The sequence below is a fragment of the Colossoma macropomum genome, unplaced genomic scaffold (assembly GCF_904425465.1).
Source record: "Colossoma macropomum unplaced genomic scaffold, Colossoma_macropomum, whole genome shotgun sequence".
Lineage (NCBI taxonomy): Eukaryota > Metazoa > Chordata > Actinopteri > Characiformes > Serrasalmidae > Colossoma > Colossoma macropomum.
In genome coordinates, this window is record NW_023494790.1 from 21,463,348 (window position 1) to 21,489,316 (window position 25,969).

General features: G+C 38.7%; 2 protein-coding genes across 3 annotated transcripts in view; both read right to left on the bottom strand.

Annotated features, from left to right (window-relative positions):
• Positions 1 to 3,306, bottom strand: part of fasn (fatty acid synthase) — a 30,400-nt gene extending 27,094 nt beyond the window's left edge. Inside the window, exon 1 of the mRNA XM_036572512.1 lies at positions 3,062 to 3,306. The gene's annotated coding sequence lies outside the window, so the exon portion shown is untranslated. The remainder of the gene's footprint in view (positions 1 to 3,061) is intronic.
• An 860-nt stretch (positions 3,307 to 4,166) lies between these two features.
• On the bottom strand, positions 4,167 to 25,084 carry ccdc57 (coiled-coil domain containing 57). 2 transcript variants are annotated; one of them, XM_036572514.1, is made up of 20 exons: positions 24,414 to 24,745; positions 23,324 to 23,784; positions 22,809 to 22,917; positions 21,244 to 21,345; positions 20,977 to 21,134; positions 20,821 to 20,895; positions 20,335 to 20,535; positions 18,872 to 19,030; positions 17,776 to 17,938; positions 17,438 to 17,563; positions 12,976 to 13,159; positions 12,579 to 12,770; positions 12,215 to 12,315; positions 11,414 to 11,614; positions 10,779 to 10,835; positions 10,355 to 10,574; positions 9,601 to 9,737; positions 9,072 to 9,200; positions 8,776 to 8,938; positions 4,167 to 4,872 (listed from the first exon to the last, which is right to left on the bottom strand). In XM_036572514.1, the coding sequence occupies exons 2-20, from the start codon at positions 23,719 to 23,721 to the stop codon at positions 4,691 to 4,693; spliced, it is 3,057 nt and encodes a 1,018-aa protein (XP_036428407.1). In that variant the 5' UTR covers positions 23,722 to 23,784; positions 24,414 to 24,745; the 3' UTR covers positions 4,167 to 4,690. The 2 variants fall into 2 exon arrangements, with proteins under 2 accessions (XP_036428407.1, XP_036428406.1); XM_036572513.1 differs by lacking the exon at positions 24,414 to 24,745 and adding an exon at positions 24,992 to 25,084 and having other exon boundaries at positions 4,168 to 4,872.
• Positions 25,085 to 25,969: the final 885 nt, after the last annotated feature.

Consider the following 25,969-nt stretch of genomic DNA (forward strand, 5'->3'; position numbering starts at 1 on the left):
CATCACTTCCATTTGTTTTATTAATAAAAGATTATGGACGTAAATGCATTATGGATCATTACAAATACTTTGTTTTAAAACTACGAAGTCCTCAGACAGTAAGAAAATAGAAATCATGTATAGAAAAAAAAAGCTGCATCGATAATCGTTTTATAATCACACGCAGCCCTCTGAATCGTAATCGAATCGAATCGTGAGGTGCCTAGAGATTCCCACCCCTAGATTAGACTGTTTTTTGAATGAGTGGCAATATCAGGCACCCAATCAGAACATTTATATAAGATAATTTACATAAGTTCTAAAGTAGCAAAAATTGGCCTGGTTACCACTAAAGGAACTCTAAAGGTTGGAAAATGCAAATGTGAGGAAATAAAATACAGGACCTCAGGGAAAAAATAAAATAAATTCATGTGCTCTTTAATGTGAATACAGCAGAATAACAAATCAGCACATTAGATGTCTATACACAAGCTGTACTGACTAAAGGTAATGGTTCATGTTGACAAAAGATAATGTTTTTGCATATGAATGGAGAAATACATTCTCAGCATTTAACAACAGGACTGAAGTATTTCAGGAACTTATAATTAAGAACACCTTTTTCCTGGTTGGTAATCTTTATTAAGTACTATGTATCTAGCTAGACAAGTAATAGTCTACACCACCACAGCTTTCTTTAAGGAGACTAAAACAAAATTTTCCCCATAAAACTAAGCTTTAAGCAGTATTTAAAAACTAATTTATTTGCATGATGACCGTCAGTGAAAAATCCTTGAGAGAAGCTAATTTCAAACCATTCCACATAAAGTGAAAGATTAACAGGAAAGTAGACTGGAGCACTACTTGAACTACAGTGTAACACTCCATCATGCATGTGGAAGAATGGAGTCGGACAGAGTCACTCTGAGGGGAGGGATTAGTACCATAGAGACAGTGAGAAGGAAAAATACTTGCCAAGCAGGTGCTGGCACGCAACAGCTCGTCATGGCCTGCATGTGTGTGTGAGACTGACAGCTATCACATTCTTACAGCATTACCAAAGTATGTACCCGGTTGAAAGACTGCAAAGTTTTGATGGATTTGAACTGCATGACCTGTTCAGAGAATTTATGAAGAATTGAAGGTAAATTATAGTGCCTTTATATTAAACAACAGGCCAGTACCTATAGCCCAGAGCAGATTGGAAGAGCAAGTAAACGGATTTCCAGGGGGGAGGGATTGTAATCTACCTGACCCAGATCTAAAGAAGCCTCTTTGTTTACATATATAGAAGAATGAGATTCTCATCTAATGACTGAAACAGAGGAATCATCACCTATAAAGGGGTAACTACGATTACCACCCCAGAATACACGCTTATCTTACTGGATAAATCCAGGGTTCGAATTATAAAGGGCATGGTGGATTCAAATAGTCATAAACTGTAATTATACTAATTTTTCAGTCCAGTAAGAGGGAATTTTTAAATATCTCTTATCTTATACTGTAGTTAGGCTGTCTATGAAGGTCCTATGAAAGCCTGCAATTGTAATTTGTTGGTTTAACATGACAGGATACATCCAAAGCAAAACTGATACCAGATATTTTTTTATGTACATATCTGTCAGCACTGATGTTGGTACATAAACAATTATAAAATGCAAACTTTGGACCACATCTTTCTGGATGATTAGCTTTATAGAGAAATATAACATTTATTTTATAGGGTTACAGTAAAATGAATGAAATGTAGACATTTTAACACGACAGAGTACAAAAAGAAATATGCTGAAGTATTTTTTTTTTATTTTTCCTTTGAAATGTTGGCCTAATCTAAACATCTGTCTGAATGGCTTTGAGAAGCTATTATCTGCCCATAAATATATGAATTCAATATTAGTGTGTGTCCCTAATCTTCAGTGATATCACATGGACTAAACAGTGTTAATCCAAAGGGCATGGTAAGAGGGTGACTGGCTTTTACTGGGGGGGGGGTGTACCCCTTTCCCCCCCTTTCAAAATGGAGCCTTAGATACAACCCAAATTCAAACTCTATAATATGAGGAATCGTCTTCATATCATCTTTATCAAACAGTAGGCCACAATAACAGACTGAAGCCTGGATAATCTCTTGCTGATAAGAGGCGGGAGCTGAAGTGATAGCAGGCCATTGCCCTTCCATTACAACTATCTCAAACGCAGATGAGACTGCTGCTCCTCTGGAAGACTTCAGCTGGAATTCTGTCCAACTTTATCACATGCAAGGTAAATCCCACATTTAGACCACAAGATAAAGCCCAACCTGAACCACCTCAGTACTCCTTCTCTGTTCACAGTGAAGATATGGACCTGCCCATTTGCTGCCTAATGGAGTTCATCTAGTGGTCAATTCCTGATTCATTCCCGAGTCATTTTAAAGAGCACCGGCATCAATCTTGTGTAAACAGACTCCTGTTCACAGATATAATGTAGGCTTCCTTAGGTCTAAGAGCTCCAGGTAAAGTGATGAAGCTCCTTCTCCTCTGCAGTTTGTATTTGAGGTGGTTTTCTCTGCTCTAAAGGCATCATACAGCGAGGGTAGCATTAGCACGCTGAGTTAGCTAAACTAGCTAGCTGGCTAACTAGCTTAGCCACCGGTAGCAGCAGAAGAGGAAGAGATGCGCAATGTCTCAGTGCCTCACCTCCTCATCCTCTTCATCAGCTCCAACATGACAGCTAACCGGCTACTTAAACGTAACGTAGCTACATAAACTAGACTCTCGGCTGAACACTACAGAAAAGCACCAAGACAGATTGTTCTGTTTGTGAAGGTGATGTTGAAACATCTGAAGTTAATAAAGATGACGTTATCTAAACTAAGCCGGCTAATGCAAGTGTATTAGAGCACAGAGTCAGTCATACATCAAAATGCTCAGCCAGACACACCGATTTCAAATCGTTTTCATAATAATATGTTAATAATATCTGCGTACTTAAGTCACTAACCATTATCAGGAGGAACATCATATCGTGCTTCGCCATCTAAAGAACATCTACTTGTCTGTACACACCTTAACAAGCGCACTGAATACGCAGTACTCACCGGCTCTGTTAGTTTAACGATGGCTCCGCAAATACTTTCAGATCGATGCGCATCCAACGTGAACAGAGCCCGGGCTGACCTATATTCCTCTCGGGATCCCTTTATCTCCTGCGTGCCTTTGGGCTCCTGTTTGAATCTGGCTGAGCTAACCCTTTGCTAGTCACTAGCCTTGCCCTAAAAATTACTCTCGCTCCTGTGCTTCCCTGCCTCTGTTTCATTTAAATGTGTGCCATGCTGTATGGCCACGCCACATGGGCTGACAGTTGGCTCCGCACTACAGTCCAATGAGAGAAGAGGAAGGACTCCCAGACCGAGGCGATGGGCTGATTTCCTAACGCCGCTCTCTTAATTCCGCACAAAAAAATCCCGGGTTACTAAAGTTCATGGCTGATGCGCAGCATCACATAGAAGGCTACCTGCAAGTCACGTTTAGTTTGCCAAATACTGTATTGATTTTGGAGACTTGGAGTGGTTGTGCAGTCAGATTAGCGCGATTTTTTTAAGTTGGCTGATCTTAACTCCCTGCGTTGGATACACGTTTTATTTGGACATAGTTATTGCATTTTTATAGAAGAAAACTATTATAGCGGTTAGATTATGTAAAATATTGTATTGCGATAAGAATGAGGACAATTTTTCATTAATTTCACTGCTTTTCATTACAGATTTTACTTCGTTTTCTACCGCTTGCTGGAGAGAAAACTGCTGAAATTATAATCCATCGTAAATCACTATCAGCGCAGCCACTGTATCGGGGAAAAGCGTAGGTGGCCATAGAGGTACACATAAACAGAGCGCACTGGTGGTGTGTTTAACACAGAGATGTTGAAATGGCAAAGAATGAAGTACTACAGGGTTCAAATGGGCCAAAAGAGATAGAAGAGCGCACAGTTTCTGTCCTGTGATGAGACACGTGGGGAGGCTGTGCACAAAATCCTGTCAGTTAGCGACGAAATAGAAACCAACCAATCAGCGAGTGGAGGTGTGTGAAACTGGCCCATGACGATGAATGCAAGGGCGTTGCTAGGATATAGGGTGAGATGATGACAGAGAGTGGGAGGAGCTCTGTACCAGACAAGCACAGACTGTGATGTAATCCAGAGGGTTTGGCCTGCTGAGGGTTACTCTGGTTCAAAAGTGAAAAACTTACCTTATTTTACATACACAGGCCATACAAAACACAAATCCATCACACGGGTATGGAGTACAAAAAGAACAATTTTTTTATTTTCTGAAAAAAAAAATCTCAAAATGTTCAAGCTGACAAAATAAATAATAAAAAATAATAAACAATAAAAATATATATCACACTACCTAATTCTGTACAAAGCATCTTGTCTGAAAACGGACAATTCATATCCTGATCCAAGACTATTTTTTTAACACTCACTATTTACATTTCTGCACATTTTCACATTTTAGATGTCACATTTTCAAGAGAGGGGGCCGTACACATATCACTGGGTGTAGCTTCTCTATTTGCTTTACTTTTAACAGAAGGCATGATGCAAACCAAACAAATAATACCTGCTTTCCCCAAATTGTATTTTAACAAGATCTGAACAATAGCATAAAGTCAGGATCATATTTCATGGAATAGTAAAATCAGAAGGTGATGTATGAGGCAGGTCAGTCTTTAATGTTGTAATTTCGAATCTTGACTACCTTACCAGCAGGCCTCATCTTTTTAACAGGTTCAGATGTAGTCCTGGCTTGTTTCTTCCGTTCCTGGACCAGTGATTTGAAGCCTTGAATGCTAACTGGTATTCCCAGTTGTGCCTCTTGTTGACCTCCGGCTGATGCAGCACCAGCTGTACATATAAAATATTGATAGTTAAGACACCCAGGGGCTTCATGAAAAGGCCATCTAAACTTGATGTTCTGCCCCGCTCTGCATGTGAGCTGCTGGATTAGTAGAATTTGTGTACCACTGCCAAGATATTGTTATACCAATATCTGATATACTATGGTACATATAAACATATATACTTACCGGCCACTTTATTAAGTGCACTTACTATATATCTACACTCACTGTTCATTTTATCAGGTCCACTCAGTAGGTGCACTTTGTAGGTCTACAATTACAGTGCACTAGTTTCTCTGTGTAATTTTTAGCCCCCGCTTTACCTTGTTCTTCAATCGTCAGGACCCCCACAGGACCAGGAAAGAGCAGGGGTTATTTGGGTGGTAGATCATTCTCAGCACTGCAGTGACACTGACATGGTGGTTGTGTGTGTGTCACACAGAGTGGATCAGCAGTGCTGCCTGAGTTTCTAAACAACTCACTGGTACTGCTGGGCTGAGAAAAGACCACCGACCAGAAATATCCAGCCAAGGGTGTCCATGGACTGCTGATGAAAGACTTGTGGATGAACACAAACTGTGCAGCTTTACATCTACATGGTCAAACAGCAAGAAAGGTGCTATGTGCAGAGTGTTTAGGGACGTTTCTCCAAGTCAGTCCAATATTTTTTCTAATGATTCAGTATCATCTGAGCAATATAATTTTACTCTACTAAGAACAAAGAGGAGTGCAACAGTGGGATTCAGGAGGTTTTATAATTACTCTTTTACTATTTTCTTTCCTAATACAGACCATTTCTAAAGTAGGTCTGCGATCTCCCATGCATCAATACTTCATATGTATGAAACTTACCCTCCACATCTTTTAAAACTGCAGCACAAGAGAGGGTCTCATCACATTCTGAGAAGAGCACTGATCTTCCTCCTTCTCAGTGAGGATGAAGCCGAATTAAAACTGGTCAGAAATGGCACCTAGCAGTTCATATAAAATGTTCACCAGACAACAGCTTAGGAACCCACAAAAATGAAAAGTTGTCAGGAGACAGTGTTGTTACTGAACATGTCAGTAGGCTGGATGCATAGTCTCAGATTTGTCTGAGCTTACGACCTATTGCAGGAACAGTTGGGCCAAATCCTAGACACACAGAGAGCCTGTACATCAGTCAGCACTCCTGTGTCCAGACTACCTATTTCAGTGCCAAGCCAACACAAAGCCTCGCAGATGATGCAAATGTTTGATCACAGTGTAGAGTCGTGAAACTGATATTACAACACACTGCCATATCAGTCTCACGACTCTGCACCGTGATCAAATGCTCCCATCACCTGAACAGGTCACAACAATATGACCTGCAATGTCTATAAATGTGGTTTGATCAGGAGAGAATGACATGAGCTATCATCAAACCAATCTTCAGATGTCAAGGCCAGTTTAATTGTTATATACCAACTAACAACAGTTGTGTTCTGTACAATAATTACAATACTTAATACAAAGTAGTACTAGAAAACTGTCTGCCTCTCAAACAATTTTAATGGTATTTGTCTTGATTCCCTTTTTTCTTTTTTATTTTTTTAGATTTTATTAGTAGTGTGGTCTGTTATTCCACATTAATGTGATATATATTACTATAAATAACACCACAATGTTTTTAATGCAAAATTAGTGCATTTTTTCTAGTTTGTCCTTTCGAACCATCCATAGTTCCTCCTTGAAGCCCAGCTGCTTGAGCAGTGTTGCTATGACTTAGCTAGTGACTGTAGCCGTCTTGTTCAAATATAGCTTTTAAATGGCATGTTCCATTGTTGGCTCTCTACAGAAAAACAAAGTAATATCCAGCTACTGCAACGGTGGATTATTGAGTCTTAAGTAAGCAAAACACAGCACTAATGTTGGCGATACCCGTTACATCAGTGGTGTTAGAAAGGGAGGATGCCTTCAGCAGACAGTGCTGGACAGTGCTTGCATGATAACCACAGATAAATCAACAAGACGTGATGTACCGGTATGGAAGCAAGAGGCTACAATCACAGCAGCTGGAACATGCAGCCACTGTTGCTCTCAATAGACACTGTTGATGAAAACAGGAAATTGTGTTCATCCTATTTTTCTGTTCACCATGTGTTCAAGTGATTTTCACGTTCAGGTTCATGTGAACTCTGCTGACATGAAAATAGTGTAAATGAATTCTTGAAAGTAATAAACATACTCTCATTAATCTTAGTTTGTCCACTAATATAGCTATTACAAAATGGAATTAATTGTGATTAACTACATAAAATAATGCAATTAATTGCAATTAATTATTTGAATTGTTTCATTGTGCTAGATTTCATATTTACCAGAACAAAATGTATGAAATTCTACTGATGCTATTTTCATGATCACTGTTATTTTATACATAATCTCATCATAAACGTGCTTATTCTGTCCAGTCTCTTCCGCAAAGGGCTGGTGTGGCTGCAGGTTTTCATTTCAACAAAACATAAGCACACCTGATTCCACCTGTTTAAATCAACTGTCTTCAGTTTTCAAACAACTGATTATGTGTGCTTCTGCTTTGCTGGGATGAAAACTTGCATCCACACTGGCCTTTTGTGTATAAAATTTAACACCCCTAATGGACACCTTCTAGGACCTTGAGACACAAAGTTGACTGCTGGCCGTCTGTAATTTGTAGTGTGTCCTACACTGTTGGCCCATCAGCTTCAGAGGCTGGTGGTGAGAAAGAATTCGCAGATTGGCCCTGATCTGACCAATTTTAAAGTAGATCAGTGCACTATAAAAAACAGAAATGAGCAAAGCAAGCAAACTAGCTAAGCTATTTTTTTCATCCTTCCACATTAACACACACTACTGCCACCTCCTGGCACAGAGAGTTGTCTTTTACACAGGCACAAACATGCAGTACTGTGCACAAGCTATTGTGACGAAAATATATAAACTTTTATCAGAGCAGTAAGTGTTTCTCTCTGTTTAACAAAATGTTAACATTATAATAAATATAAATAAACACTACATTGTACTTTGTGTGTGTGTTGGGTAAGCATTTCCACATCTCTACTTGAGGAAGCCATGTATTATATGTGCACCCTTTCTTTGACTTAATGTTTATGCACCAGAGAAGTAGCCCAAATTTGTTTCGCTATACTGTAACCTCCACTTGTATAATGACAATAATGTTGAGTTGAATCGAATTTATAGTTACCATCCAATACATAGTTTGGCTAATCAATCCTTAATTAAATTAAATCATGTGAGATTAAATTCAACAAAACCATGTGGTGGCTTGAGTGCACAGAGAAGTGAGGAACCAAACCTGTGTTCTTGCGACTAAATTCTTCTAACCAAGATACTAATAACTTTAGAAAAATTTAAAATACATTACATTTTACTGTATTTCTGCTTATCCTTATTTATTCTAATGCTATAAACACTGTAAAAAATGGCTCATCAGATCAACCTAAAAAACACACTTCATGTAGTAACAAGCGATTGAACTAGTTTTATTTACCTCAAAAATTACATTGATTGAAAGAATCGTTCATTCAAAGTATTTATTTGGCTGAATAAAACTACTTAATTTACTTGTTATCACGAAGTATTTTTTTTAGGTTGATCTTATGAGCCATTTTTACAGTGTAATTTTTTTAAAGTTGATCTGACGAGTCACTTTTACAGTGGCAAAGAACTCACATACTGCTGAGATAAATAGTTTTAAATAATTGTCATGGCTGTAAGACTATTGCAAAGTACTGTCTGACCATGCTAGATGCCAGCTGTATTTTCAGTGCAAATGTGTTTCACAAAAGAGGTGATAGTTGGATGCTAGTTTTTCAGTGTCAGCTTGGTGTTTCAGAAGTTTTGTCACATACTGTCATGTTGATATAGGTATCAACAGCCTCACCTCGGTCCTCATTGTCACTAGGAGTGAGCACTGTGGGACTCAATCCACGCTCCACCATCTGCCACACATCCCGCAGGGACTCATCAGTGCCCACGGATGACAGCAATGTCTGGGGAGAGCTGGCCAGATGCACAGGGGGCATGTTCTCTTTACTAACTGAATGCTAGCAGAAGAAAAAAAGAAAAACAAGATCTGAAATAGAGGGGTGTTATGTTCTCTTTCTATATCTATCTATATGTCTATATATATAGATATCTTATATATATATATATATTAGATATTTCTCACTGTAATACCTGAAGCTTTGTTGGTGGATCCCATGGGTTGACACTTCTGTCTTTGTCTCCACTCTCACTGCCAGAGAAGTGGGGGCGCACAATAATAGGTTTCTTTTTACTCTGACCTCTTTGTGCGTATTGCAGCTCCTGTGAGTAGAATGAAATATAATCAAAGATCCTCAACCTAATACCATGTTTCCTAAAATTACCATATTTCAGGGATTCTATACTGTATCTTGTAATGATTTTATTTATGCATCAGATAGGACAGTTCAACAACCTTTGTTCCAGCACTCCCTAGTGGCCTTGCTGATAGCAACATTGCATCAGTAGTATGACCAAATCAGTTAAGAAATTATGAAAGTGTTCTTTTACACAATGAGCTGAATATAAAAGTGTGTTCTCTGCACTATGTGGCACATTTGATATAGTTAAGCTTGAGTCTCTATATCAAATGTGCCACATGGTGCACATGGTGCATATTTTAATGTAAGCTCATTGTGTAGAATAACACTTTTATCATTTCTTAACTGATTAGCTGTAGCACCTGAGAAGTAAGCTTGTACTGAAGTTGTTCCAAGGTGGACAGGCGACTCTGGGGCTGGGTTTCAGGCTCACATTTGGGAGGTTCTTTCTCCAAGAGGCTAAGGCTAGGTTTGGATCCTGTTTCAGAATGCCTTGCGTCTGAGGGGAGACACAAAAATTACTTCACAGTAACAGCTGGAAAATAATGCAAGACATAAAAGAACATATTAGATCAAAACACTTCTTGAATTAAAAAGATAACTGATATTCATCTCCATGTCCCAATGCAGCATGTTTCGTGTACACAAGTGTAGAACTATGTTAGGATGTTTGTTGGTGTGAAGGGTTATATTACTACAGAAATGTAGTCATCACATGTTTACTTCGAAACAAGACAGAGTATGTGAACCATTTTGAGGCATTAAAATAAACAGAGAGCTGAGGATTTCCGGGCGAGAGCTCTGTAGTGAGAGAAACAGGAATATTTGGCTAATCCTCCTATAAAACAGGGATCAGCTCAGTGTGGTGGAAGACCGTCACAACAACGAGGGCAGAATTAGTCACGTTAACCCCATCTGTCCCTTTACAAAAGAATGGTTAAGAGGTAGCCAATAAATAATCTTAATGCACACACATACCTCTCTTTCTTAATGTTATATAACTCCAGCTATGTGTTTAAAGATAAGAATCAAAAATAGACTATAGACCTAAGACCTTGGCTTACTGGCTTTTAGATGTGGTTATAAATTCACAGGGAAGAGTATTTAAATACTCACTATCCAGTCCTGCCTCTGCTAGCTGAGCCCTGAGTCTGTTGCCCATCTCAATAAGCTGCCGTCTGTCCTGGCTGAGACAAGAGATCCAGCGAGCTGCCTGTTTGAGTTTGGACTGAAGCAGACTGACATCGCCACCAACAGCTCCTCTGCCAGGACAATGCAACAGTAGTTGCTGCCTCAGACTGAGGTTCTCCTCCTGAAGCTGTTTCACCATCTCACTCTAGACGAACCAAAGAACTACAAAAGTTTAGCAAACTCAGACATAAGAACACTAGCCATTACCGTTTAGTAAGACAAATTACAGTGTGATGAATTAATTTCTATAATTCCGTAACTCTCCAAAAAAAGTATTATTTAATTATTTCTTGACATTCAAAATCACAAGCTTAGGCTTATGTTTAGTGTTCCATTTTAATCGGTGTACCTGTTCCAGTACAATGGGCTCTCGTCTGCTTGCAATGTCCATTTTCAGTGCAGACACCTGCACAAAGATACCACACTTAGGTTACGTATGTCCACTAGAGTATGGTGATATCCATTATTAAAACTACTCATTGGTCTTTTTTAACATCTTCCAATAGACAATATTTTTGTTTATATTTTAAAAAAGAGACACTCATTAAAAAATATTTGGCCACATTTTCTAGAAAGACTATCAGCTGTCTTAGCACCACTTACAACTGCATCAACCTCAAATTTAACCTAGTGAACAATACAAAGACATCTAACATGTACAAAAGTCACAAGGTGGGAGTGTCCAAAAGCAGTTTTTCATGGGCATTTTAATGTAAAAAAAAATCTTTATATAGAATAGTATTTTAGTGAATGTGTCTTCATGTAAGCATATGTGTCACATTTCTTGAGTGCACAGTGGGACAATTAAGCATGAACATTGTTGATCATCTCAAAGCAAGAATCATGCTATTGCTTAAGGCTGTTGACAGTGCAACAATAATACTGCCACATGGCCACACCTAACACTTAATAATTTGGGGAATTCTGAAATCATATTTAAAACATACGGAGTCAGATATGTACAATGTTATATCTTATCCTCACCTGGTTGCCAAGAGCAACTGTTTCCAGATTATGAAGAAGGCTGCCTTTTTGGTACTCTTCTGCTTCTCTCCTCACTTCCTCTAACTGCATCTCTATAGCAGACAATTTTTGTTTCAGTCTTGTCTCTTCAGATGCTGCCTCTCTCTTTTGATTGGCCAGTTCCAAGCGTAGCCCCTCATTTTCCATCTGTCTACAGTGACACTAGCAGAAGGCATAAGGCAGCAATTGAAAGGTTACATTCCAAATTGCATTGTAGATGAATGTCAAGAATTTCATTGTTTTCATGATATACGTTGTTGGGAGTGGGCTTTACACATCAGAAATTATGATTTATATCACCTTCGTAAGAAAAATAAAAATGTGTTTTTCAATATACATCAGCTGTTATTCTGTTCCAAAACGTATTATATACAAAACTGTTACAAATGTATATCCAGCCTTTTATAATAAAACTATTTTAAAGCAGTAATCAAAATCTGGTATTTTCTCTCGCACACAGGACACAGTGTATTTAGCGCAAAATGAGAGCAAGCTCAGCTGTGCTCTCATGAACCCTCGGCCACAGATGACTCTGGCATCATGGAGAACAGAACTCGGGTCCACATTGTATAACATTTTGGTTAAGAAACTAATGTGGTCTAAATGGCATTCCACAAATTCCAGCCCTATTAGTCAGTATCAACTTAGCTCACATTTGCATTCTGTAAACAGGGTGCTTGTTGAACAAATCCAAAGGAGCGTTATTGATGCAGGCAACACAGATAAGAAGATATATATCAGATAGTGAAAATGGATTAGTACCTGCTGCATAAGCTGAGCCACCATAGACTCCAAGTGAGCCAGCCTTACTTCCTGTTTCTTCGTAGCAGCGGCACTGGCTACCTTTTCAGCACGCAGTCCACCTGCCAAAAGAGACTATCTATAATAATTTGTTCATGCCAAAGTAATGACAAATTCTGAAACACATGCAAAATTAATCCTTGCTTTAATGAAAAAGGATAGCTGAAGGCCACACTGTAACTTTTTATAACATGATAGTCCATAATGTATGTTGATGAAATTTTTTTTTATTATTTAATTAATACTCCCTGAATTAGACACAGCATTTGAAATGACTGCAGACTCAGCTGTTGGACAAAAAGAAGCTAAGACTTGTGAAAGTCACCTATGGTCTCATTAAGTGATCTGATGTGGTTCTGAAGGTAGGCGTTGTCAGGGGAAACAGGGAGCACAGGTGCAGAAGGTGGAATGGGATTAGTTGTTTTAGAGGCCTCATCTAATTGGTCTTCAAGGCGTCTACATTTAGCCTTCAGGTTCCGTAATTCTTCCTCCAAGGCGTGGTTGTATTCCGCAGTCCCTGTAATAACACAATTAAACTTTCTATTCACATTAATGAGAAGACAAAACGTAGTCCTTTGAAACAATAATGCTGGTGTTTTTTTCAATGCTTTTTAGAGAAGGAGGCACTTTGTGTAGCTATGTTGATTCAAATAATTAGTATCATTAACACTGAAATCTGACTGTCAAACTAAACTGTAAATGAAAGGCATGATGGCTAGTACCTGTAGTGCTGGGTGCTGTGTCAATATGCAGAGTCTTGGCTGGGTTCTGAGCTGGTGGTACCTCTCTGCTAAGCGTCTCCATTTGCCTCCTCATCTCAGCTATCACCTCCCTCAGGCTGCTGTTCTGCTGCTGCAGTCGTCGGATCTCCTCTGAGGGGAAGCTGCTGCTCTCTTCTCCAGCTGCCTGAGGGAAAAGAATCACCACAGACTATTCAACAATTTGTTACAAAGACATTTTGCAGACAGCTTGTTTAATAAACTGAAGACATGGCTCTCAAATTGTGCATTCGGCAAAGAAATTGAGTTTGATTCCCATTACTATAGTCAGAAACTGGCTATGTTCTCTTTGGGTGGGGAGGTTAGTTTAGTTCCTCTTGCCATGGAAAATTAAGTGTGTATATCAGGGCAGAAGTAAGATATCCCTGGGCAAACTGTCCAGTAGCTAGCTACATATTTTGCAGAGGAAGCATATAACCACACGCCCTCAAACTGTTAGATGTGCGACGAGGAGACCTACAAAATGGGTAAATGCCCCATTCTGGTGCTCAATGATACAATAATATAATAATAATAATTTATGATAAACTAGAAACTTTCTATGCATACATGTTCTATTTTTACCAGTATATATCCAAGTCAGCTGTAAACACATATGTAACCAGTTTTAAACTGCTAACTATCTGAACTGCCACTAGATGGAGACACCTAGATGTCATTACATGAATTGCAGATGTGATTCCTGGTAAGCTATTTTAGTCTTATGCTGTAATAATCTATAAAAATAATCCATAACAATAACATTTTCTGTTTTCCACTCAACTACACTGATTCAGAAAAAACTCTGAACATGATAACTGTCTAGCAGATTAAGTACAAAAGCTTACACTTTAGCCAACCTGAAAATATGCTTACTTTTTATGCTGATTAAAACTACAAACCAAACAAATATTTTAAAATATGGTCTCGTTTTAGTTGAGCCTTAAAAGAAGCACTGAACTAGTTTTATTATCTGGGAGAAGACAGAGCTTTAGAACATTTTATATTTAGAAATGTTATATTTATAACACTTTAAATATATAAATATATTATTTAATGTCACTTTGCATGTCCACACATTATTTACTTTAAACTTACATTTAGTTTTAAATGCAACAAATACTGGAAATTGTAATATTTTAAAAATGAATTGACACACTTAAGGAGACATCTTAAGATACTGTGACAAACTTGTCTTACAAACCTAAGGTATTACAGTGCAAGTAAACTTTTAAGGGGAACATGTTTTATGCCCTCGGGAACTAAGGTTGGATTAGTAAGGTTGGATCATGAAATTAAACAAATCAATTCACTAATGGGCATTAAATTAAAAACCTGCTTTTTCTGCACCAAACATGAAAATAACACTGGACTGAAGTACAAGGGATAATGCCAGTAGACCACTGCTAGTCAACTCTTAAGAATGGTGTAAAACAGACTACTTGTCATACATACTGCAGCTTCTAATAAGCTTTCATAAAACAGCAATTAACAACACAAAGAAACAACGAGGAAAGAAAAAATTCTCAAATAAGGTCATCAGGTAATGCAAAATGTTCATATGTCCAGGCAGCAATTGTTTTTTATTTTTTCCTCCATGTAGTCCATGTCTGTATGACCACTAAATTCTTTTAGAACTGTTTTCAGGGTCTCTCAGCTGGGGTGAATGTGTGTACAATTACTCACAGTACTACAGTGCTGCACTGAGCATGTTGGGAGACACGGATCACATTCAGGTCAGAAGTGGGTCACACAAGAGCTTGCCAAACTGTGAGTTTGGATTAATACACGAGACAATTCAGCTGTTCTAAAAGAATGAGCAAGTTGTGATATCGGAGTACAACCTTTCCTTAAACACATTTACAAGAGCCACCATGAACTTTCAAAGAAACATTCTGTTAGTGTCAAAGCATCCCTTGCTGACATGCTATTTAAAGGCCTGTAAAATGTTGCATGATAAATGACCTACAAAGCTGCTGAGAGAGGCGATATGATATCAGGCAGGCTCCTCTCTGACCTCTGCTAAATGTGCTGGCATCATTCTGAATAGCTGTAGTAGCACACCTTCCGGTGGTCAAGATTAAATAACTCTATCAGTTTCATAAATTAAATTTTACTGAATGAACAGAAAACGGTTTTAAATGGTAAACAATAATAATTTCAGAGCTACAACAACAGTACATAAAGCAACTCCCTCAAATGATTTCTGGTATAAAACAAGGTCACGCTGGCCTAATATGCTGATACTTTACATTCAATGGTACACAATGCATGTCGCTGCACTGAAAATTTCAGACTACAACAGCCTTTATATCAACAATGCATTCGAAAAAAGAAAACAAAACATTTAAACCCAAAATAAGATTATATAACAGGGAAAAATAGGTCACTGTTGTGCTTCTCCTCATTCAGAATCCAATTAATGAACACATATTTTACACAGCCAAACGTTAAGACCAAGAAGAGAGAGAGAGAGAAATACCTTACTTTACCTTACTTTTATTTGCTTCCAACAGAATGAAGAGTTGAATTAAGACGGGCTGCTCGAATAATATAATTTTTATTATTAATAATAATTTATTTAAATGTTTAATTTATTATTATTATAATCATTATTGTTATGTAAAATGAACTATGCACTAATTTCGAAGGAGATCTTTAAAACGCTGTTAGGACAAAACTCATTAGCCAAAGCAAATGTATCATCATTATGCTAGTTATAGTGAGCTATGCTGCCTGTCACAGCAGAAAACGATAGAAACAGATGGTTAAAACAGAAGTTAAGACGCCTCTGGGGTTGTCTGAAAGTTAGAATTGTATTTAGGAAATTGTCTAGTTAGGATGTTTCTGTAATACTGTTTTCTTAACTGGGGTTAGGATAAGATTATGAATTTAAGAACTGTTCTGCAATAGCTTCTGTCCTAAATTCAGTCCTAACTTGTCATCCCTGCTGAAAAAATCCATAGAAACCAATAAGTCTTTCTGTTGTTTCCTGATGGTTTTGTAATGTGCTTTGGCCTTTATAATGTGTTGATATCACAATGTAAAGCAGGGGTGTCAAACTCAATGACTAAAAGGGCCATATTAAAAAATATCAACACATCTTGGGCCAGAGAACACCTATGTTTTATTTCATTTTTATTTAACATTTTACTATAAACCGAAGTGACCACTGTTTATTTAAAATACGCAAAAATTTCAACAGTAAAAAATAGGCGCTTGTAGCAGACCTTGAAATATTACATGAACACTTGAAATATTCAAAATTTACATGTCCCCAGGAGCTAGGTCTTTTAAACCTACGTACTCGCTTGAACTAGACACCTGCGAATCTTTTCTTTGCTGTAAGTTCATTGAAATTTGGGCTCAGTTTCTGAGCTGCTGAGCTCATGTTAAGTGTTTATATTGTCTGAACTGCAGTTATTGTGTTTGGTGTGGAACTGTGTAGAATTGAGGTGTAACCGCTGTCCTTTAGATTGTTGTCAGGGTAAGAGAGTCAGAGAGCACATTACGTTGCAGTGCATGCTGGGGACTGTAGTGCAGCACATTGTGAAACGAGCTAAAATTAATAGAAAATTTAAATACTTTTGCGGGCCTGATGTTTGACACATGGGATGTAAAGGATCCTAATGGTTTAACAGGTGACTGTAAATGCATTTGATCATTTCCTAATGGGATCTAAAGGTATTCTACATGAAACTTGTGGTCTCTATTAGAAACCATTAAGCTAATTCCCATTAGAAAGCAAAGCCATTAGGTTTTAATCCTAATGGTTTCTAAGAGTTCTTTTTCAGCAGGGATGGTGACTACTCAGATAAGAGTTAAAAAGTCTCTCTAACAAGGCCCCAGAGTTTTAAGCTATAGATCAGGTCATAATTCTTAACTATGTGTCAGCACATGAGAAGTAAAAGATATTTTTTTTGCAAAAACGTTTTTCCCCTGTGGGCCTTCATGCTTTTGAGTGATAAATAGAAGGGCCTTGAGGTGGAAGAGGTTGAGAAGCCCTGAACGCTTATAATTCTTGCTCTGAGTTTCTCAAGCTCTGACTTCCCATGTTGCAATTCTATGACGACAGTTAAAACAAGAAATAATAGCAAGAGGTGCTTGAGTCAATCGGTACAAGATTTCTGATCAAATTGCGTACATTTTTGGTGCTATATTAACAGTGAATTGTCACAGCCTACAAGTACTTCTGAAATAAATGAAAAACTAACCAAACAATAATTTAAATAACAACTTTTAAAGTGATTTTTATATGCTCACAACAGCCAAGCAAGTGGCAGCTTACAGTGAGCACCCATTTTTTTTATCTCAAACAGTTGGGTGAATGCTTAAAGGTGGGAACTACAGAGCTCTGTGCTGGAAAATTCAGATTTCTCAGTTAACCTTGATTTTCATGCTTTTGTAATGCCTTTTGTGGTCTGACCTGAGAAACTGTGTTTGTCAAAAGCCTGGCTGCACGCAGAGCTTGGTCTCTCTCTACAGTCACACTCCTCAGCAAAGAAACTGTCTCCTGTAGCTCTCGCTCCTTCTCCCTCAGTTCAGCGCTCACCTGAGGAAACATCCATATAGAACATGAGGACACACATAAACAAACCTCTTCCTCCATAAATTGATTCATACCAGGTGGCCTCTATTTACAAAAGAGGTGTATAGTGTTCAATTATACTCAGCTTCATCTTTGCTGACCACCTCTCAAGCCAGGATGACTCGGCTGACTTCTAGCCTGCTTATGTATGTTATCTTAAATGGTATTTAGCTCACCTGGTCTCTGGCCTGGGTCAGACCCTGGATAAGCTCCTCACTCTTAAGGTAGTGTTCAGCCTGTACTTTCTCAAAGCGCTGCTCCCAATCCAGCTCCAGTTGCACGCGCTTCTGCTCCAAAGCTTGCTCTCTCTGAATCCCACTGGCCAACTGCTGTTTATACCTGACCAAGACACACCAGTTTTACTCAATTCTCTTTCAGCAGGCAAATGGACTGGACTGACCTTATGAAATGTATTTTATGAAGTGACACATATGTGAACTACAGAGACAAACACGACTCATTTAGGAAAACATATGCAAACAAAATTTTTAATGTTATTAATAACTATTATGGTACTTCTCCAGTTTTTGGTTTGCTGTATGTATAACATCATGAAGTAAGTAATTACTTATTAACCTAACCGTTATTCAGGTGTGTCTGTATTCATTCATTCATATATATATATATATATATATATATATATATATATATATATATATATATTCCACTGACCCGTTGCTCCCTTGCTGATATTTATTTTGAGAACACTTTGCCCTTTCCTCTCACCTCCACTTTTCACTCCTCTTTTTACCCATTTTACAAAGATGCTGTAGGCTAATTGACTAACTGACCTAGCTGGTGCACCTCCTGCATATCTCCACTGTTTATTACACTGTCAGAATAAAAGGTACTGTACAGGTATATTTTTGTTCATCAAAGTACAAAAAGTATGACGGTCCAACTGTACACCTTAAAACAGAACAATAAAAAGTATTGAGGATGTATGTCAAGTCAATGAAATATGATGACAATGGAATATGGTAAAATTATGTTCCCTAACTAAAGGTACTGAAGGTGTACCCTTGAGGGTATCATCTTTTTTCTGAGAGTGTACGTGCATGCTTTAAATAATCATTCAGATCACGTGATAGACTGTGGTGCAGAGAGGCAGGTGAGGGCTGTTCACATACGCTTTAGTTTAGTTCTTTGTTGCTTTTGGCTTGATCACCCAGGCCTGATAGGCAGCCCGGGCCCAAAGTCAGGTTTTAATCAATATAAATGATGTCACCTATCACAAGTATTGATTAGTCTGGGCCCTTTGTGACCACTCACCTCTCCAAATCCTCTTTACACTTCTGTAGGTCTGCTCTCACTTTGGCCTCTCTCTCCCCTGCTGACAGCAGCTCTGTGTCCTTGGCAACCGTCTCTTTGGAGACCTGCGTGATGTAAGCATCCCAGCCAGCCCGTGTGTTTTCCAGCTGTGCGTGGAGCCTTTCAGTCAACAAGAGATTGTTTGAATGATAATGAGGCAGATTAACAAGTCCCTCCCAGCTATGAACCCAATTACTGTTGAAAGTGCAAGGTCAGCTTTTACTTCATGGTCACAGTCTGTAAATATGAGACCAACACAGAATAACAGACTATTGTGTACTATTAGTTGTGTTATTGCCATAGGCTTATATTTTACAAATACTTCATCATAAACAAATAACAAATCAGTTTTGATACTTCAGGGCTTGAAATACAAGTCATGTTCCAATAGCTGTTCTCAGGGACACCCACACTCTTCCTCCCAGTCTATCTGCATTCATAGAGAACAGCAAGTGCCTGTTCATATTGCAGTACATCCCACACAATCTGTACATGGCTACTAAACTGCCAGTTTAAAGCTCTTTACCAGCCATTTCAAAACAACAACACGAACAGATGAGTCAGTAGTCCCATCTTCAGCAAAGTGTGTGTATGAAATCCTACATGACATTTTAGTGCTTAATGTAGCAAACAACCACATCAATATACAAAAAAAAAATACATTTCCTTTCTTTGCTACATTTTGCAAACTAACACTAATGTGTTTCGACTTTTGAGATTGATTTAGTTCTTTGCTCTGAACATTTACATTTTTTTGTTTTACATGAACAGGTATCTTTAGTGTGTGCAAGCGTCTGTGCAACCAGGCGTACAAACTACCTATTGCCCGGTGCCCCTGGCCACAACTTTTTACATTTTAGCCACTCAAAATACAGACCCTGTGGCCCATGCAGTCACTTGCTTTGGAGATTTTTTGCACTGTTTTCTCCTTTTTAACTATGATGGCCAAGCTGGTCCACTGGCTAAAGTTTGCTAATATCTCTGATGCAGTGCGCTTCAGGTACTGAACCTACAGAGAATGAAAGGACAGACAAATGTAATTTGCACAGAAATAAAGAAAAATATGGGTGAGAGGAGAACTGCACTGCCCATCACAGGCAGCAAACAGCTTTTCAGCTTTTGCTTTCATAAGCCTACGATTAAATACCTCATCAAATGCCTAAAAATAACTTGTTTCACAAAAATATCCAAATGAGTTGTGCATAGAGCATATGTGACATTAGACAGTGACTGTAGCCAAGCTAACTGTATTGTGCTTTCACACAGATCCAATTACAATGTGTGCTCAGTGACCTCAGGTTCAGGATAGGTTAATCTGAACACATTCTGATCACAAACGTGGTTACATTTGTCTTTTAAATGTGTACGACATCCCCATCCGGGACACATTTTAAGGCCAAGTGTAAACAGAGCCCAGGTCTTACTCCTGTATCCGCTGCTCTCTGCACTGGAGGTCATTTTCATGGCTCTTCTCTCTCCTCTCCTGCTCCAGGACCAGTCTGTCCAGCTGGGTTTGGAGCTCTATGGCCCTCCTCTTTTCCTCCTGCAAGTCACAGGCATGGGCCTCCCTAATGGCCTCCACAGCTGCCTCTCCCTCTCGAGCCCGCCGCTCCACCTCTGCGTGCCTGCAGTCAGCAACAGCACCACAGAACAACACTACCAATCACTTCACTGCAGCAAAACACGCGCGCCCTTAAGCACAAAACTATTTATAGTACATCTACCATGGTGGGCCTCATGCCCTCTACATGACAGACTCTGATAATTTATTTTTTTCCTTTTAAAGATAAATATATTAATTCCATGCATCATTCTTCTATTTTCCAAAATTCACCAAATGCTGTGTAATTAATTTATTTCTGTATTAGACGGCCTTTGAGTGTGATAAATTTGTGGACCAGTAGTCTTACTTCCTGTTGTTGACTTCTTCTTCTTTTTTATGTTTGGTTTCCACTTGTTTGAGTTTCTCCTCAAGCTCTTTTATCCTATAAACAGCATGTATCTCAGTGAACGAATTCTTCATTAAATCCTACATGCTGTAGCATGAACAAGGCTGGTGTGAGTACCTAGAGTCTTTGAGCGCAGCTGTGTTCTTGAGGTCCCAGTCTCTGCGCATGATCTCTTTCTGAGCTTGCTGACAGAGCTGCTCAGACACCTGCAGGGCCTCAGTAGCCTGGCTGTGTGCTTGGGCATGGACCTCCAGTTCTTTGCTCAGGAGCTTCGCCTGTTAAATGATCATTAATAAGTATGCGATCATTTGCGTGTAACAGCCCTGACATGGGAGAGAGAGACTAATTGGTTCAGTGCAAGATGTTTGTTTCACTATCTCTTACCTTAAGCTCGTGAGACAGCACAACGTTATGCATCTCATCCAGTCTCAGATTGAACTCATGTTCCCGCTTTCTTATCTCACTGTCGAAGTCTGCCATCATCTCCTGATAAGCAGAAGGACACAAAGCAACCAGTTACACACTATTCCATAACACTGCAGCTGTATGTCTTTAAATACTTCATTAAAAGTGGGGAAAAGTTGTTTAAACATATGCCAGAAGCGTACTGAAAGGCAGCCCTCTCAAATGAGTGTACAGTGTACAATGAGCACATGGGACTGACTCAAATTGGATATTATTAGATCTCCTGTAATTTTTCCCTGCATAGTGTGCAGTTCAGTCAACTAAGCTGTGTAGTATTTCCACAAAGCCTTTGAAAAATACTGAGTAATGAAAACAAATAATACTACTAATAATAAAACATTCTGAACTTTACATTATTATAACAGCATAATGAAGACCCATGTGTGCTTGTTTTAGAGCAGAGTATTTTTATATCTTAAAAATCTCCAGTAGTTGTGCACTGTTTAAGTGACCACCATATTTTCATTACAGTGAGCTGAAAATGGGTTGCTTTGGAGATGTCGCTCGAATATATGCAGGTGGAGGTGCATGTAAAATTAAACACTTAAAATATAAATAAACAATTATGTTGGCCAATATTATCAGTTATCAGAATTTTTAGCCTCATGAATTTTATATCAGAATCAGCCACAAAACTTTCATGTCGGTCAGGCCCTAGATTCATACTGATATTGACAATAACAAGACTAAAATTACTCTGTCATTATCATTGTGCTGATAGTATGTGATAAACATTTAGTACAGGTTTTCAGAACAGAGTTCTGAACGAGGAGACACACAAACAGAGGACATACTATATATTTTTAAAGCAAATGTTTGACCCTATTCATATGCCGTCCTGTTAATCAGCCACTCAGTATCTAGATGGACTACAGGACTACCACAAAAGCACTAGCACAGTGAATGACCAGCTGTTGATCAAAGCTCAGCATTTCCTGGCACAGCAGTCAAATGGCAAAGGTTAACTGCACTGAAACAAATAACACAAAACCTATTCTAAGCATGACCAACGCAGTATATCATGTTTGGTTCACCCAAACCCTTTAATGTCTGATCCCTCATCAGCTTCTCATCAGAATTTATCTGGTGATCAATCCACAGAAATAAAAATCTTGGAGCACTGCCAGCTGGAAGCTCCTCTCAGTCAAATATCTTACTTTAAATACTACACAATGGCTTGAAACGCAGCTCTCTGCAGGCTAGACAACTGTACACTAGACATGACCTCCATAGTCTAAGCTTTTTAAGTGATTTATTTAAATCAATATCTAAATTACAGTTACTGGTTTGAAAACATGTTGAATTGTCAAAGAAAAATAATCTCACCATCTTCATGATGGGCCAATTGCCAGCCTAAATGTTTTACAAACTGAAAATTAGCTCATTAAGGCACAGACCAAACTTCTTGAGTCGTGAAAAGCACATTAGCAGCACTAATTACTATATCTACATGTCTATGAGCCTACTGGCAAAGTGTGCTGAACCTGTTTCTGCAGTGCGAGCTCCCCTTCCGATTCCTGGATTCGCCGTTGAAGATCCCGTTTCAGTGTCTCATTCTCCTCACGAAGCCTCTGAATCTCATCCTCCTTCACACTGCATAACAAGAGTAGAACCTACAGGTTTAGAAACTGGGGCTGTATTAATACATCTAATAAAACTGATAACACAGTGCTCATAGAACTGTTAGTAAGACATCAGAGATGGTTTAGATTGTTCTTAATACATTCACTGGACATTCCCTGATTCAATATAGGTGTCCTTTGATGTTTATCACTGCTCAAAACCATTAACGCTTAGTGTTATTGCAATGAGTAGTGTATTAAATTCAATGTATTTGTGTAACTGCTTTTAGCAACGTCCAGTGCTCTGTGTACACAATTATTTAAACAGCCTTATATCAAACAACATTTAACCAGCTGACAAAAAGTTTGTAATGAATGAACGTGTTGTTGTTCTCAAATCTCTGAATCATTATGTTTTATGGTGAAACATTTCTCACGTCTGTACTCTTTCCAGCTGAAGTCGATGCTCCACTCCTCGCTTCTGATACTGTGCCAGCAGATCTTCATTTTGTCTCCTCTCCTCTCCCAGGGCATCCTGGAGTTTTGCTACCTGTATCTTCAGCTCACTAAGCTCCTCTTGCCGGGCACTGTCTTTAGTCTGGACACAAACAGCCATTGCATCATAGCGCTCCAGCTCTCTGTCCCTCTCCTCCAGCACTTGCAGGTTATATTGGAAGTCATCCCGCAAGCGCAGGAAGCGTTCCCTCTGGCTGGAAAGCTGGCTTGTGGCCTCAGCCAGTGCAGTCTCCAGCTGCTGGATACGCAGGGCCTGCAGCTCCTTCCACTCTCTCTCCTTACAGGCCAGCTGAGCCTCAAGGTCCCCAGAGTCTTGCATTGTTATGGGTTAATGCTTGAATATCACAACATTGCTACGAATGCCCTCAAAGTATGGGCAAATCTGTAAAGACATCAAGTGGGGAAATCACCAAATGATTAAGGGGCTAAATAATTCATATATGACAATAAACAGTATTCATTAAAAATGAACCTAGTTAGGTATCCAAATCGTTTTAGAAGTCATACTGTAGCGAGAAGTGGCATCTCTGTATTTCGTCATGGAATAAACCATATTACTCCGTCATGGAATGAACCATATTACTGTATATATATTATAACCAGATTCACTGTAAACTCAGATGATGCCTTTTCACATTATCCTCAACAAAAGACTATTCTAAAGTAAAGAACTGCTTCATTATTAGTCACAACAGAAATAAAATAATTAGCAAATGCAAAGTTATGCTTGAATCGCAACAGTGTAACAATTGCCCTCAAATGGGGAAATCACCAAATGATTAAGGGGCTAAATAATTCATATATAACATTAAACACAAGGTATTCTTTAAAAATAAACCCAGTTACATATCCAAATTGTTAAAAACAATTCATACTGTAGTGAGAAGTGGCATCTCTGTATTTAGTCATGGAATGAAATCTATCACTCAGTGTCTGCAGCTGGATGTTTTAAATCTTTTTAAAAAGATTTTACTGCTAGTAAGACTTGGAACAGTAAAGCAAAGGACTTACACAGTGAGCTACTGGGACAGACTGTCAGCTCAAAGCATAGTTAAACTACCTTCCTATTTATGGTGAGCAGACAACGCGGGCAAGCAAACCTACTCGTGATTTACAGTGTACAACAGTATGTTAGCTAGCTTGAAAGTAATGTACAGTGTCCTTTAGATTTAGGTGGCTAACTACGTTTACATCGACCGCAGACATCCGTTAGCTATTGCTAGCCAGTTCCATTCACTTCAACACAGGAGATGTTAGCATCTATTCAGTTTCCAGTATTCGTGCGTAAACAGGCTACTGAGTTACCTTGTATAATAACACACAGCTAACTAGCTACCCGGTAAATATGCGGTAAATGAAAGTATTTTACGACAGAGGTTAGCTTCTTAGCCAGCTAATATTAGTTAGCTCTCTGGTGCTAATGTTAACCTTTGCTTGTCCACGGGCTAAACGGCTAACGTTAGCTAACTTTACACAGAACCAAGCAGACCACACGGAGTGAAACACGGCTGATTATAGTTAAGTTGTTGTACATGCCAATACAGAAACTGTAGTAGAATACATAAGAAATGGATTAGAAGTTGAGTTACCATTCACTCTACAGGTCACAGTGCTTGGTTGCTATGGGAACAACAGATATCTGGAGTTACATCGGAAGACTCCGTGCAAAACTTTTCTTGAGAAATGGAAAGACATGTTCCCTTTTGTTCAAACGGGAGTGTCCATTGTCCATCATGGTCCCATAAATAAATAATATCCACTGTCTTTCAGCAGACCAACTCAAAATCCATTTGTGACCAGTATTTTCCCTGTAGATATCAGTGACCTATTTAAACTGTTCCAGGTTCAGAATTTTTCCCTACATATAAAATACATCTAAACAAAACCTTTATACAATTCTGTTCTTTTGTGAGTGAATCTTAAAAAAAGCTGTGTAACACTCTACAACTTTTCATTAAAGAGAAAGGAAGGTATAAACCATGGCAACTTAAGTTTCTATTTAACCTAAATGGGTTAATCTGCATATGTATAATAGGTATTCACAGAAAATAACTAGGCAATTCGCCCAAGAAAAAGGTAGAATAAAACAGCTGTAAAATATTACACGATCAGTTTTAAGAAGGTGTTGGTGCTGAAAGAGCTCTCTATTTTGAGCTGATATTTTGCCTAAATAGTTATGTAACCCGCCTGTAGCATCTCATTATCTGATATTCCACATTTATCTCCACTGTGTGACTCAAATGTTCATGATTCATACTGCCTCATACTGTCTCAGATGCCATGTCACTGGCAGTGAGTAAACCTGTGAGGCAAGTGTTTCCTGTGGCAGTACTGAGAACACTACTGGTTCGACACAGCACAAAGGCAACTGACGAAAGAGGAAACCGAAAACCTGACTCAACTTGTCTTACCTGCCTGCCGTCACGTAGGCTACTTGGTACTGTAAAGTAGCTTATAACAGCCCTCAAATGATGCATACCACCATCTGACATATAATCTGCTCAATAATTTGTAGATTGACAAATACATTGTTATTTGTCAGTAAATACAATGACAATGACTGGAAA